The 14,473-nt window shown below is 48.7% G+C and overlaps 1 protein-coding gene across 7 annotated transcripts in view; it reads right to left on the reverse strand.

Moving 5' to 3' along the window:
- ANGEL1 (angel homolog 1) overlaps nt 1–14,473 on the reverse strand; it is a 40,730-nt gene that overhangs the window by 16,788 nt on the left and 9,469 nt on the right. For 2 of the 7 annotated variants that reach the window (XR_014811171.1, XM_021099541.2), the window contains exons 1-5: nt 9,113–9,147; nt 4,953–5,528; nt 3,850–4,076; nt 3,322–3,391; nt 2,314–2,747 (exon numbers count right to left, since the gene is read on the reverse strand). Coding sequence is in view for 5 of the 7 variants with exons in the window: in XM_021099541.2 (XP_020955200.1) it covers nt 2,314–2,747; nt 3,322–3,391; nt 3,850–4,076; nt 4,953–5,454 (1,233 nt within the window). In the remaining 2 variants the exon portion in view is untranslated. Of the gene's footprint in view, nt 1–2,313; nt 2,748–3,321; nt 3,392–3,849; nt 4,077–4,952; nt 5,529–9,022; nt 9,148–10,029; nt 10,145–14,473 lie in introns of those variants that run through there. The other 5 variants (XR_014811170.1, XM_021099540.2, XM_084969869.1 and 2 more) reach the window with 4 other exon arrangements.

Genomic DNA, 14,473 nt, shown 5'->3' on the forward strand with positions numbered 1-14,473 from the left:
AATGGCCACTTACTGGCTGTGTGACTTTGGGCAAGTTAGTTAATTCTTTTGGGTTCAGTATCCTCTACCATTGAATGAGATAATAATATCACAAACAAGAATCTTTTTTTACTGTTGTTGTTGTTTTATCTTCCTAGGGCCGCACGCATGGCATATGGAAGTTCCCAGGGTAGGGGTCAAATCAGAACTAGACCAAGCAGCCTACACCACAGCCACGGCAATGCCAGTTCCAAGCCGTGTCTGCGACCTACACCACAGCTGACGGCAATGCCGGATCCTTAACCCACTGCATGAGGCCAGGGATTGGACCCACATCCTCATGTATACTAGTCAGGTTTGTTACTGCTGAGCCACGAGAGGAACTCCTTTTTTTTGCTAAGAATCTTGATAACAATCACCACTACCAATTATTGATTTCTTCCTTTGAAGCAGGAACTGGAAAACTCTGTGTGTGCCTTATTTTATTTAATCCACCACAAAAAACCCTCGGAAGTAAGTCCCATTATATCTCCAGTGCAGAGAAGAGGCCAAAAGAGCTTATGGAAATGAAATAACTTGCCCAATGTGGCAGAGCAGGGATCTGAACACAGGACTATTTGGCTTCAAGATGAGAGCTCTTACTCACTATGCCTAACGGCATCTGGCACATGGGAGACACTTAGTAATTCTTCTTCCCTTTCCCTGAGCCCCTCGGTCAGCGCAGTTTCCTAGCAGGATAATGCCTTTCTCTGCGCACATAGCAACCAGGATAACGCTGGCACTTGAGTGACCTCATTAAAATAAAAGCCCAAAGTGCTCGATTCAGTCATTTTATGTCCTTTCTCCACTGTGCCTTGCCAAAAGTTAAGCAACAAATTGGATTAGCAGGGCAAAACAGCAAAACAAGGAGATTAAGTGACATATAAAGAAATCAGCACGAGCCGAACACCCCTCAGTGGAGCTAAATAAACTGTCATAAAACTATAAGACATCTATAAACATCCAGCAGTTAAAAGGAATGAGATTGATCCATATGTACATTGTTGAGTGAAAAAAAGCTATAAAATGAAATATGCAGTGACATACCATGTGTACAAAAGCACAGAACAGGTCTTCTATCAGCTCTTAGAAGCAATGACAGCATCGTAACAGAGGGCAGGAGCTCTGGGGCCAGACCAACTGGTTAAGAAACCTGGTCCCACCCCTAAACACCTGCATAAGCTAGTGTAAGCAAATTACCTAACTTCTCTGTGCGTTCTTTTTCTCACTTATAAAATGGAATCAGTGATAGAAACCATGAAAATTAATGAGTTAATGTGTGCTTAAGATAGCACCTGGCATAGAGTGAGCGCTTAATAAATGCAGATTATGATTACATTATCATGGCAGCTTCGATACCACCGCAAATGCATAGAAAATGATCCGGAAGACCAGCACCAAACTTTGAGCAGTTATTACTTGAGTCTAAGGGGAGACTGTGGAATGGAGGTAATAAAGGGGGCTTTGGTCTTATTTTCAAATGTTTGAATTCTTTTTTTTTTTTTTGTCTTTTTAGGGCCGCACCTCTGGCATATGGAGATTCCCAGGTAGGGCTCTAATCGGAGCTGCAGCCCCTAGCCTACACCACAGCCACAGCCATGTGGAATCCTAGCTGTGTCTGTGACCTACACCGGATCTTTAACCCCTGAGCAAGGCCAGGGATAGAACCTTCATCCTCATGAATACTAGCCAGATTCATTTCCACTGAGCCACAAGAGGAACTCCTGCTTGCATTTTTTTTTTTTTTTTTTTTTTTTTTTTTTTTTGCTATTTCTTGGGCCACTCCCGTGGCATATGGAGGTTCCCAGGATAGGGGCGAATCAGAGCTGTAGCCACCGGCCTACGCCAGAGCCACAGCAACGCGGGATCCGAGCCGCGTCTGCAACCTACACCACAGCTCACGGCAACGCTGGATCATTAACCCACTGAGCAAGGGCAGGGACCGAACCCGCAACCTCAAGGTTCCTAGTCGGATTCGTTAACCACTGCGCCACGACGGGAACTCCTGCTTGCATTCTTTATAGGGATGCTTGTATACTTATATGTACATAAGTACTTTTGTACTTGTAAACTAATGATAAAAACTAAAAGGATACCAAAGGCACTCACAAGTTCCTAACTTCCAGGTTTGAGTACCAGCTATCAACAAAAAAAAAAAAAAAAAAAAAAAAAGGCAGGAGGGTGCCAGAACAAGTGTAACTGAGGTCCCGGCCTCAGAAGCAGCACTGGATGCCAACACCCAAATCTCTCCCTAAGCTGCATTCCCACCCCTGCAGTGGCCTCTCCCATTTTTACCTTCCAGGCTGGCATCCCATGGTACTGGAGTTCTCCATCCTTGATGAAGTTGTAAAGAGGTGAATCAGGGACAGAATTCAGGTCCCCGCACAAGATGATGGGGCAGTGGCTGCCATCAGACAACCTGGCCACCTTGTCCACTTCGGCCAAGAGAATGGCCATCTGGGCCAGCTTGACATCGCCCCGGCGTGGGTTGTACAGGACATGGGTATTTGCCACACATAAAGGGGCCACTGAGACTTGTCCCAGGCCTTCTGGGACGAGTGGCTGCAGCAGCAGCACTAAGCCCACGTTGTCCCGATTGAGGAGCTCCGAGCCAGGCCGAAAGTATTCCACGGGGCTGGCGCAGAGCAGGCGGAATCTCGTGGGCTTGTAGCAGACAGCACAGCCATCTGTCTTACACCCGGTCCTCCTCTTGTAGAAACAGGTAAAGCCTGCAAAGAACACACCACCAAGGAGCTGGGTCAGAGTCCTTGAAGCCTAAACCCCTCCAACCAATGGCAGGAGCCCAGGCGTGTGTGCCTGATGCATCACTCCTGCTGCTCAACAAGGGAGTCCTTGCTCTTCCCAACTCCTTGCTCTGCAGAGATTTCCTTACGGTTGTAACCGAGTGGCTAAAAGGGGGACAGAAGGGTGTGAAGCAATTACTTGAGAGGAAAACCATGGACTCTTGCAGCCAGACCAGCTGGAGTCCAGATTCCACATCCTATGAGCTTTACAGCTTTGGGACCTTGAGCTAGACACATGAATTTTTTGAACCTCAGTTTCCTCACTGTAGAATGGGGATAATAACATTAAGCTTCACAGGGTTGGTTGCTTCAAGGACTAAATGGCGCTGTATGTCAGGATTGCTTTAGAACTTCAAGACTTTCCTCGCCCACACAAGGGAGTAGCTCACAGGTGAGACTGAGGGTTTACTGAGATGACAGAAAGAGATGGAACCTTCAGGAGAAAGCAGACAGGGCTGTAGGAAGAAAGACTGGCAAACACGCCAGGGAGCGGCATTACCCATCATTCTCAGAGAGGGCTCCAGCTGCTCCCAGTAATGATCTTCCTGGACTTCCTGGAGACACAAGATCTGGGAAAACAACAAGGAAACCAATCACTCCAGAGTAACGGAGGGTGCTGGAGCATGGCTCCCACCCCAGGAGCAGGGACTGAGGCCATTGGGAAGCTGCTGAAGGTCTCAGGCTGGGTCGCACTGAAACTTCCCCCTGGGTGCTGTCTCTTCCCAACAGCCACCACCAGCAAGAACAGGCCCAGGCAAGCTGAGACCAGACACATGCCCTGGATTTTCCTGCTCCTCGAACCCCTCGAGTCTCCCTCTTGCATAAAGGTGCTAGAAAGTGTGCACCTACAGAGAGTCTTCTCAGGACCTGCCAAAACCTCATTTACACCAGGCAGGAAAGCTCCAGCCCGAGGCAGGACTCCAATGATATGAACAGCTATGGGGTTGAACTCATTTTCTAAGAGCCCTGGGAAAGAGCCAGGGTCCAGAGCAAATGCAAGATGGCACAGACCCCCGTCTTCACTCACATCGGGGTCCCAGTGCTGGAATTCCTGCATGAGATTCGCAAAGCGATAGTTCCAATTGAGGATGTCTGGGTGGCAATGCAGATAGAGCTCCGAGCTCTGCTGCATCAGGTCCTGGGCCAGGATGTTATAGGACATGAGAGTGAACTGGAACTGAGGGCCATCCCCTGCCTCCAGGCCCTGAGCATCTGGCTGAGTGGAGAAATCTTCCCATTCTCGCCACAGGATTTCTGCAAAGGGGTTGGGACGAAGAGGTCCGTGCTAAGTCTGTGTTATCCACAGGGCCCACCATCACTACTGCCTCAGGGATACTGTGCCCACTGTGCTTTTCGTCTTCCCTGTCATCCATTACTTTCTGCAGCAATTTGAAGGACACTCTAAGGACATTCTCAGACTAGGCGGTAAGCTCCAGCGAGCCAGAGACGATCTTGGCCTGTTTGCCACCATATCCCCAGCACCTAGTACAGTACCTGGTATCCAGTACACATTCACTAAATATGGCTGACAATTTCTTACTTTTGATAAATCCACGTGTCTCTGGGGAATAACTCAGATGACTGTGCTTAACAGTCTTGGGTGTTCTCTGACCTCTCAACCTGGAAAAACCTAGAGCCAGAAATCACAGTATGTCCCCCATGTCCCCTAGAGCAGGGGCTGCAGAGTAGATTCTAAACCTGCGTGAACCAGAGAACTCATTCTTCAAAGTTTAATGGAAGCCAAATATTTAACACAGATAAAAATGGAATGATTCTGATTGAGGCAGAGAGTGGAGGTCCTGAGAGCTCTCCACTCCGACCCCAGGTCACCTCCAGAGAATCAGTAATGCAGAGAATCAGAACTAGGGTCTGCTTTCAGTTCTGCCACTACCTAGCTATGTGACTTTAGGAGGCCCCACTACCGCTCTGTGCTGTCGTAACTTCCTCTGAAAGACAACGGGGCTGGATGAGACGGTCTCTAAGGCCCCTCTGGATCTGCCCCTTCACGTCTCAGAAAAACAGAATGCAGCAGCAGAGCGCCCCACAAGAGGACCTTCGCTTTAGCAGAGGCGCTGCCGACATCCCAGACAACCCACTGCCCTGGCTCACTCAGCCGGTTGTCAGACTCACCATGATATGGGATTTCCATTGGGGGAGGTTGCAACTGCCCCAGGCCCTCAAAGGGCCAGATGGGAGCCTCTTCCTGGGGCACAGGCTCCGGTGCTATGCTCCAGGCCACCACTGCAGGGTCCTCTTCCCACTGCTCTGCGGCCAGGGCACCCATTGGGAGGACAGCGCAGTCTGCATACGGGGCGCCAGTCTGCACAGGGACAGGTGCCCACATTGGGCCCTCGACCTCTGGCAGTGGCTCCTCTCCTAACACCTCGGGGAAAGGCTCGTCCAGGTTCTCTGCCGCCCGAAGATCACTCAGCTGCCTGTTGGACCACTTGTCCTCTGAAGCAGCATCCTGTTCTCCAGGATTATCCATCAGGAGCGCCAGGCTGCTCTGGGCTAGTCCCTTATCTACAAGGGGACCCTCATTCACAGTTGAGAGCACCTGGCTCGACCCTTCTTCTCGCCACTGCTGCAGCAGGCCCTCACACTCCTCCTGGTCGGGGCCCCGAGGGGCCATGGCAAAGTCCCCTTCTACCTGGGAGGACGAGCTCTTCGCCAAAAGGGCATTTTTTCGACATGCGAAGAAAGCATCTAAGAAGAAAGCCAAAATACTGTGTTATAAGATGACAGCATCACCCAACCCACACCCTTCTCCCAACTTTTTGTTTGTTTGTTTTGTCTTTTTAGGCCAGTATCCACAGCATATGGAAGTTCCCAGGCTAGGGGTTGAATCGGAGCGGCAGCTGCCAGCCTACCCCACAGCCACAGCAATGCTAGATCTAAGCCACATCGGCGACCTACACCACAGCTCTTGGCAATGCTGGATCCCCCACCCACCGAGAGAGGCCAGGGATCAAACCTGCATCCTCATGGATACTGGTCAGATTGTTTCCACTGCACCATCATGGGAACTCCCCCAAATTCTAATAGAAGTCCCATAAGCAAGAATCATACCTACCCTGGTCATCTTTGTACTGTCAATGAGCCTGCCCATTTTAGTGCCTGGACCATCATCATCATCAGAGCAAAGGGCTTTCTACGTGCCAGGCAGTGTCCTAAACACTTTACAAGAATTGACTACTTCATATGGTAGGGATCTGATAAATATTCAGTATGTGACTTGCTATGTGAATGGCTATCCTACACCATCAAGGACAGAGATGGTTACACTTAACCACACTCCTTTTATCTGGCGATTAAGACTCCTATTAAAATCAACTCTCTGGTTCTAAGAGCCACATCACACTGGAACCAGCACTTGACTATGAATCACAACTGTGGGCTATGACCTGCAGTTGAAATGAACAAAACTGGAGCTCCCTTCATGGCGCAGCGAAAACGAATCCGACTGGGAACCATGAGGTTGCGGGTTCGATCCCTGGCCTCACTCGGTGGGTTGAGGATCCGGCGTTGCCGTGAGCTCTGGTGTAGGTTGCAGATGCAGCTCGGATCCCAAGTTGCTGTGGCTGTGGCGTAGGCCTGCACCTAAAGCTCCAATTAGACCCCTAGCCTGGGAACCTCCATATGCCACAGGTGCAGCCCTAAAAAGACAAAAGACAAAAAAAAAAAAAAAAAAAAAAAGAAGAAGAAAAAAAAGAAAGAAAACGAAACAACAAAATTATGTGACCTTGCACAAGGCCCCTAATGAGATGGACCCACTCTTGACTGTAAAATGGGGACAAGGGAAGTATGAACCAGACAATCCCCAAGATCTTTTCTGGTTTTATAAATCCCCTAATCTATGAATGTATTCCAAAAGAAAAAGGCCCAAAGTAGACAAAAAGTGTCTCTACCTCTTAGCAAAGGCTTCTTCTCAAAAGCTATCCTACTCATAAATCTTCACAAACCTCATTATCAGTTTTCTCATTCCACAGCACTCTAGAGGCTGGAAATCAGAAGGCGCCAACAACTTACAATGACAGGCAAAGCATGCAGGAAAAACTCTAATATTAGAGTCCCTGAAGTCTAAGCACAGTATTTTGGTGCTAGCAAAACATCCCCTCTCAGTACACACTAAATCATTTATTTACAGCCCAGGACAAGTGACACATACAGCGATGATGCTCTATCACCAGAGATTCATTTTATAACTGCTTTTTTTTTTTTTTTTTTAAAGGCAAGAAAAACTTTTAAATTGGTTCAAATGTTGAAAGACACTATCTTACTTATGGTCTATGTGGATTTATGTTCCTCACACCAGTGGTTTTCAACCTGGGTGATTTTGCCTTCATGGGACATTTTCACATTGTCTGGAGACACTGGGGTTGTCACAACTGTGGGGATGCTACTGGCATCTAGTGGTTATAGGATTAAGATATGGCTGAACATCCTATAGTGCAAGAGATAGCCCCACAAGGAACTATCCTGACCCAAATGTCAACAGTGCTGAAACTGGGAAACCCTGCTTTATAACCCAAGGGCTGGGTTGCTGGCTTTAGTCTCAGGGACTTGCTAATTCTCTATCCCTTGAAACACTCTCTATGATACCAGATGGCAGGAGTTCTCTGATGTATATGTGTGAGGTTACTAGTTTCCAAATTTAGCAGGGTTCAGGTGGTGGTGTGGTTTGCTTTTCAGCAGAATTCTTTTATTAAGAGAAAATCTTCTGGGAGTTCCCTGGTGGCCTGGTGGTTAAGGATTCAGCATGGTCACTGCTGTGACTTGGATTCAATCCCTGGTCCAGGAATTTCAGCATGCCAAGGGTGCAGCCAAAAAAAAAAAAAAAAAAATCCCCAAAACAAACAAAAAAAATCACACACACACACACACACACACACACACACACTCCTCTAGAAACCAAAAACAAATCAGACTGCTTTAATAGGACATTATGTAAATGGGTAGGAGGAAGTAGCCCCTTCTCTGAGATACCTAAAACTCTGACTGCTGGTCTAGAAACCTCCAGACTAGACATAGGCTACCATTATGGACATCGGCAAAGCTCCAGAAAGGACAGCAACATGGTTAGAATATGTACTAGTTCTCTGAAAACGTGACTTCTGTGGAGTTTCTCATTCCTCAGAAGTATGTACACACAAAACAGCTCTAAATTGAGTGCCTACTATACTCTGGGCAGTATGCTAGCACTAGGTACAGTGAGCAAAATAGACATGGCCCAGCTCTCCTGAAGCCTGCATTCTAGTGGCAGATACAGACATACACATAAATACATTAAATAAGTATTTTATATGAAATATATGACAAAAATTACACACACGCACTGTGTAAAGTTCCAAAAAGGAAAAGCACAGATAGCATACGGACATCTTATTTTTAAGAAAGTCCTTCTTGGTCTGTCCTGCTCCCTAAATGCCAGAGAAAAGTCGGGATTCTGCGGGATCTCTGAGGGGAACTGACGCTCTCATAAGAGCCGCAGAAATGTCAAAGACCAGAAATGGGGAGCAGCAGGCAGATCCCGACAAAGTCAGTAACTCTTCTCTAGGTACCCGCTGGGCATTGCCTACACCCCGCTACATCGCTAAACGCACGGGACATTGCTTCAAAGCTGAGGTTTCAAGGTCTCTCTGGATTCTGAGCATCCGTTTTTTCAACCAAAGTCTCCGCTGAGAGGTGGCTGTGAAAGGTGAGGGTGAAGTTGACCAGGGGACAACTGGTCGTCCAGGTCTTCAGCCCACAGACCCCCAGGGCCGTCTGGCCCCTGTCCACAGAGAATTCGGGCATTCGCCTCGTCCCCGAGTGGCCAACCCTCCCCGACCCCCAAGGCAGTGACTCAGCGGCCCCCCCCCCCCGCCCGCCCGCCGCCAGCTTCTCTGTGCCCCCAGGCCATAGAGGGGGCGGCTCCTGCCCCTCCCCCAACCCCCTCCCAGGCAACTGTGGCCCGACGCCTCCAAATGACAGGCGTGAGGACAGGGCCGCCCACGAGGGTCGCCGGCCAGGCCTGGGGGCTTATGGACTCTAGGACGAGCACGGTGGGACCGAGGGCTGCCTCCCAACACCTTGGCTTGGTACTGCCAGGGGAAGGTGGTCGTAAGGCAGGCAACGCCGCACGCCGACCCAGGCCCCGCGGGGCCCGGCCGAGGCAGGCCCGGGCCTGGCACCCGCCTGTCAGGACGCGGGGCCGGTACCTGAGAGGGCGCGGAAGAGGCGCGCGGCCGGCAGCAGCAGGTAACACAGGCACGACGCGATCATGGCCGGCCGCCCGCGCCCGCCCGCACCTGCCTACTCTCCTCGCCTCCGCCCGCCGGTCTCCCTAGGTTCGGCCCCGCCCCCGACTAGCCCCGCCCTGGCCCCGCCCCCGGCCGGCTCACGTGGCACCGCTGTACTTCAACAACAACTTTATTGGGAGCGCAAGGAATGCCCGGCGCCCGCGGGGCCGGGAAGCCGGTTCCCAAGGCAACCGACCCGACCCAGTCTGGCTCCTTGCAGCTGCGGAAGCGCCCAGGGTTTGAAGTGAAACCCCTCCCTCCGAGGCACCATAGTATTATTTAGAGTCCACAGTTTCATTTCCACCTCTTCCACCTAACGAGGTGTCCACTTTGGGGCTGTCACGTGACCTCAGTTCCCTCTTTTGTAAAGTGAAGTGATGGACTTTTGTCTAAGGCCTCACCCGGCTCTGACTTCTTTGATCTTGCCAGTCCCAGCCCAGATTGGCCGGAACAAGCTCTTCCCCCATTTTCCTCCTTTCCCTAACTCTTCCCCACCTCAGATTCTAAGTCACACATTGAGTCCACAGCTTGCTTCAGCACATAAGATTTTGTCTCCCTCCTCATCTTGTTCCAAATGGGCCCTTTTTCCCCTAATCTGGAAAAAAAATGTGTCCCATTGATAAGGGAGCCAAAAGAGGGGGGTGAACCCTCCACAAGGGCAAGGGGACCGAGTCCGATTGGTTGATTGGTTTTCCTTGAGGTTTCTTTGCAGCGTCTGTGACAGAACCAGGCAAATAGTAGGGACCAAACAAACCTTTGTTGACTGAATGAACAAAACATAAGTCCCTTAAAAAAAAAGCCCAGTTCTTCCATCAACTCTGTGCTGCCCAAACCTCTTTCTCTCTTCCTTAATCCTACCCTCAAGTCTTCTGCCCCAACCACACTGTAAAGAAGGGGAGATCATTTAACACTCCCAATCTCAGTACCCAGTGTCTGAGCTGCGCCATTTCCAATTTGTGGCTGGAGCCTCGGTTGTTCAGGGAAGCCCTCTGGAGAGTCACCAGATCCAGGACCAGCTGGGTACATCATAACACTGAAAGGCTGAAAGGAGGAAGGAAACAGTCAGTATTGAGGCCTGCGGAGGTTTTCCCCTTAGTTCTAGGGGCAGTGTGTGTCTTGCTGCAGCAGCCCTCCTACCTGGACCAGAGATGAAGCAGAGGCCCCAGGGACAATCTGAAGGTTGTGAAGCCTCTTAGAAACTAGCAGGCAAGTGTTAGCTCTACCTAAGGAGCTCCCAAAGTCAGACTGACTCTGTTGAAATGGCTTAAATAATCCTTCCAGGTAGGTCCTTCCATTTTATCCAAATAATTACCCAGAAGTCCAAGATTCAAATCAGATCCTAAATCAAGGTACTTATCTAGGGACCAAGATTTATAAAATGATGATTCCCTTAACATTTGGGAATGTTTTTAAAATACAACTTCCTAGGTCCTCATCCCAGGGTTCTAATTTAACAGAACGGAGATGGGGCCCTAACACTCACCAAGTTATCCTGATGCCCTCTGCTAAAGGACCTACCCTCAGCTGGGCTGCTCAGTGTACATGTGGCCAAAATGTGTTGGGCCAACTGATGCCACGTCCTCTGAGAGGCCTTTTCCTGAGGCCAAGTAAGTGAGACCTGTTCCTTTTTGTTTTCTGAGGCATAATCAACTATGTTGAAAAGGATCACAAGCTTCGAAGACCACCTGAGTTCAGATCCTGGCTCTGCCACCTCCTACCTGAGAAATTACCTAACCTCTTGGAGCCTCAGTTTCCTCACCTTGCCCAATACAGGGTAAGCTCTCAGTGTTTGCTATTATATTTTTTGAATTTAGGCTAAAAACAGCTCTGACTACTGCTGATGTAGGGTCATCTGCCACAATCCTGGGCAGAAATAAGGGCCTTCCAAACTGTAATGTGGCCTTGCTAAGCAAGCCATAACTGCAGATCCAAGGAGACTCACTTGGGAGAAGTGCAGCCTCGGGCTTCCCCAATCAAAGGAAAATTGCAAATGTAATCTGCATCATCTTCAGCCTCGTCATGTCAGAAATATTCCAAGAAGAGTGACCAGATGAGCCTTCAATTTATCCCAACTGTGATCACAGTGCGGGCAATGATAAACATTTGCCTCCACCACTGAGTGATTTCAAAGGTACAGAACCTACCTAATGGGGAAAGTGGGAGGTTTTCCAATACTCTGAGGGATTGGAAATATTCTCTCTCTCTTTTTCTTTTTTTGGCCACACCCACGGCATGCAAAAGTTCCTGAGCCAGGGATCAAACCTGTGCCACAGCAGTGACAACACTGGGTCCTTAACCACTAGGCCACCAGGGAACTCCTAAAATGTTCTTTTAGAGGGAAATTTCCTGTAATGGTAAATTTAAGTCCTTGAGGGTTCAACCTTTACTTATACTAACAGATATGTATGAAAGGACGACATGGCGGCAGCTTTTATTAATTTATTGGTGGAATACGTTCAATATACAGGGTGGCATAACATTTCCTTCCCACTGTACTTCAGACACCTTGATGCACCTCCACCTCTGAAATCATAAATTCACACACCCAGTCTGATGGATTTCTTCATGGCTTTCTGCCTCTCCCTCTTTCACTCCAGCATCATCTGTTCTTTAACTGCATCAAATCCTTGAGTTTTCTTTTTCTTTTTTTTTTTTTAGGGCTGTACCTGTGGCCTATGGAAGTTTCCCAAGCTAGACGTCGAATCAGAGCTGTAGCCTCAGCCACAGCCACAGCGAGGCCGGGGATCGAACCCACGTTCTCATGGATATTAACCAGGTTCGTTGCTACTGAGCCACAATGGGAACTCCCCCCTTGAGTTTTCTATCCTGACCTCAAACTTCCTTTCAATCATCATGTCTTTCTCTATCCACCGTGGAATCTCCACGAGCTGTTTTTTAAATCACTTCCTTTCTAATATCAACTCTCTTGCCCAATGTTTTTTGACAGCACATGCCTAGGTTGGTAAGGTCATTCTCTTTCTTGGCTCTTACCTTTGGGCTGCTGAGCACCAATGAATACAATGACCAGCCACAAAGACTGGAGCTATTGGTGCTGGTCTCCAACCTCACTTCAGCCCTCAACCTGCCCCAGCCATCGGCTGTTCTCTTATTTTGCCTTTTCGGGGCCACTCCTGCAGAATATGGAACTTCCCAGGCTAGGGGTCAAATTGGAGCTGCAGCTGCCAGTCCACACCATAGCCGCAGCAATGCCAGATCCAAGCCATGTCTGCGACCTACACCACAGCTCACAGCAACGGTGGGGCCACTGAGTGAGGCCAGGGATCAAACCTGCATCCTCATGGACACTAGTTGGGTTCTTAACCCACTGAGCCACAATGGGAACTCCTTCCTGTGTTCTTAAATAGCTCTCTTTCCTGTTTCCACAATGACTGTTCTTTTCAAACTTGTTGTTCCCTTCCTGCTCTGAAGATCATCTCCCTACCAACATTAGAGAAAAAATAGAACCACCAAGTGAAAATTCTCTGCTCCGCATTGCCACACCAACACACGGGCCAGCATCAAGTAACCACCTTTTCCTCTTTCCGTCCCAGGGCAGGGGCTGACCACTCCACCATACTTAGGATCCCCACCTCTTGCCTCCTCAGAGATCATGCTCCTTCTGCTCATCTGTCTCCTTTTCTTCCCTGAAACATTTAGTCATGCTCAAATCACTCCTATACCAGGAGACACTCCCTCAAGCCACCTCCCCCTCCAGCCATTCCTCCGTCTCCCTTCTCACCTTCACAGCCAGGCTTCTTGAAAGAGTTGTCTGCTCCTGCTGTTTCCTTCCTCTCATCTCATTCATCTTTATTCCACTGAGATATAGCTTCCACCCTCCTCACTCCACTGACATTCCTCCCCAAAGTTCCCAATGCCTTCCCTGTTGACAAATTCAATAGCCACTCCTTAGGCTTCATTATGTCTTGAATATTCTGTATATTTGCATAACTCCCTCTTCGTATAAGAGTCTCTTCGCTTGATTTCTGTAGCATTCTTAGTTGCCTTCCAACTCTGTGGACATTTTGTCTTAGTACCTTTAATTTCTGTTCCTCGGAACATCCCCACTCCCCCTGCTTTCAATGATGGTGTTTCTAGGATTTCATCCTCCTTACTTTAAAGGTCCTACTTGAGACAAGTTCTACACTCCAATGGCTTCGGATACCATCCCTATGGAGATAACACATATTTGTATTTTTAGCCCTTTTGGGGGGCCATAGACTCATGAGTCTTTCTGCCTATGGACCCAGAAGCACCCCAAAGACTCAATGCACAAAGTTGCACTCATTACCTTCCTCCAGCATCCTCCAAAAAACCCACTGCACCAGCTCCTACAACTTCTTCTTTGTGAATGGCATGATCTTCTGTCAAGTTATCCTGGCCTCCTGCTTTTTCATCCCCTCTTTTACCTTCGTATTCCATCTATCCCCAAGCCCAGGGCGCTTGGCCTCCTTTGTATGTAGTCAGTCCACTCCATCCCTGCAGTCACTCCTAATTGGGGTTGGTCCTCCTCCTACCCTTGATCCACTGTCCACACTGCAGCCAGAGCAATCTTTCTACCATGTGAATTATGTCAGGTCCCATAGCCACTTAGAACCTCTTTGCAAACCCTCACTATCCTCAAAATACAGGTCAAAGTCCTTAGCATAGCATCAAAGGCACTTCGGTCTTACCCTCTGCTCACCTCCCATCTCATCTCCAAGCTCTTCTTTCCCACTACAACTCTCTCTGCAGTGAGAACCACACTCCAGCCTTGCTAAACTGCCTGAGTTTCTAACATGCTGTAGGGACTTTTTTATGCTTTTTTCTCAGCTTCAAATACCTCTCCTCCCCCACCAGGTCTACCCAATCCCTCTGCCTTCACCTGATTATTTCCTAACAGATCTTCGAATCTCAGCCCAGACCTTCCTTCTTCAAGCAAGCTTTCCCAGATCTCCAACACACACCCATCCACCCACAGACATACCACTGCCCACACCCCTAGTCTGGACCAGAAGCCTCCTCCTATTTGCTGTTGAAGCAAATTCACTTACTCTGGACTCAACCCTGTCACTGTCTATTTATCCATCAGGGTCTCTCAGCAAACTGCATGCTTCACAAGGTTCACCACTCTATCTCCATTGCCTAGCCCAGCAACAGGAAATTCAAAACATGAATGACTGAATGAGTGAATGAATGAAAAATTGTTTTTTCTGAAGAGTTTTGGTTTCATAAGGAAATCAAACATACTAAAACAAAAACTTGCAAAAGTCAACACATAATGGGGAAGTTCTGTACATTTTCCAAAGATTTTTTTGCTTTACGAAATAATTCTGGGAGTTCCCTGATGGCCTAGCAGGTGAAGGACCGAGTGTTGTCACTGTGGTGGCTTAG

The sequence above is a fragment of the Sus scrofa genome, chromosome 7, assembly GCF_054392235.1.
Source record: "Sus scrofa isolate SSC_HxYL_T2T_F1_AM1 chromosome 7, Sscrofa_HxYL_maternal_Yorkshire_Landrace_v2.0, whole genome shotgun sequence".
NCBI lineage: Eukaryota > Metazoa > Chordata > Mammalia > Artiodactyla > Suidae > Sus > Sus scrofa.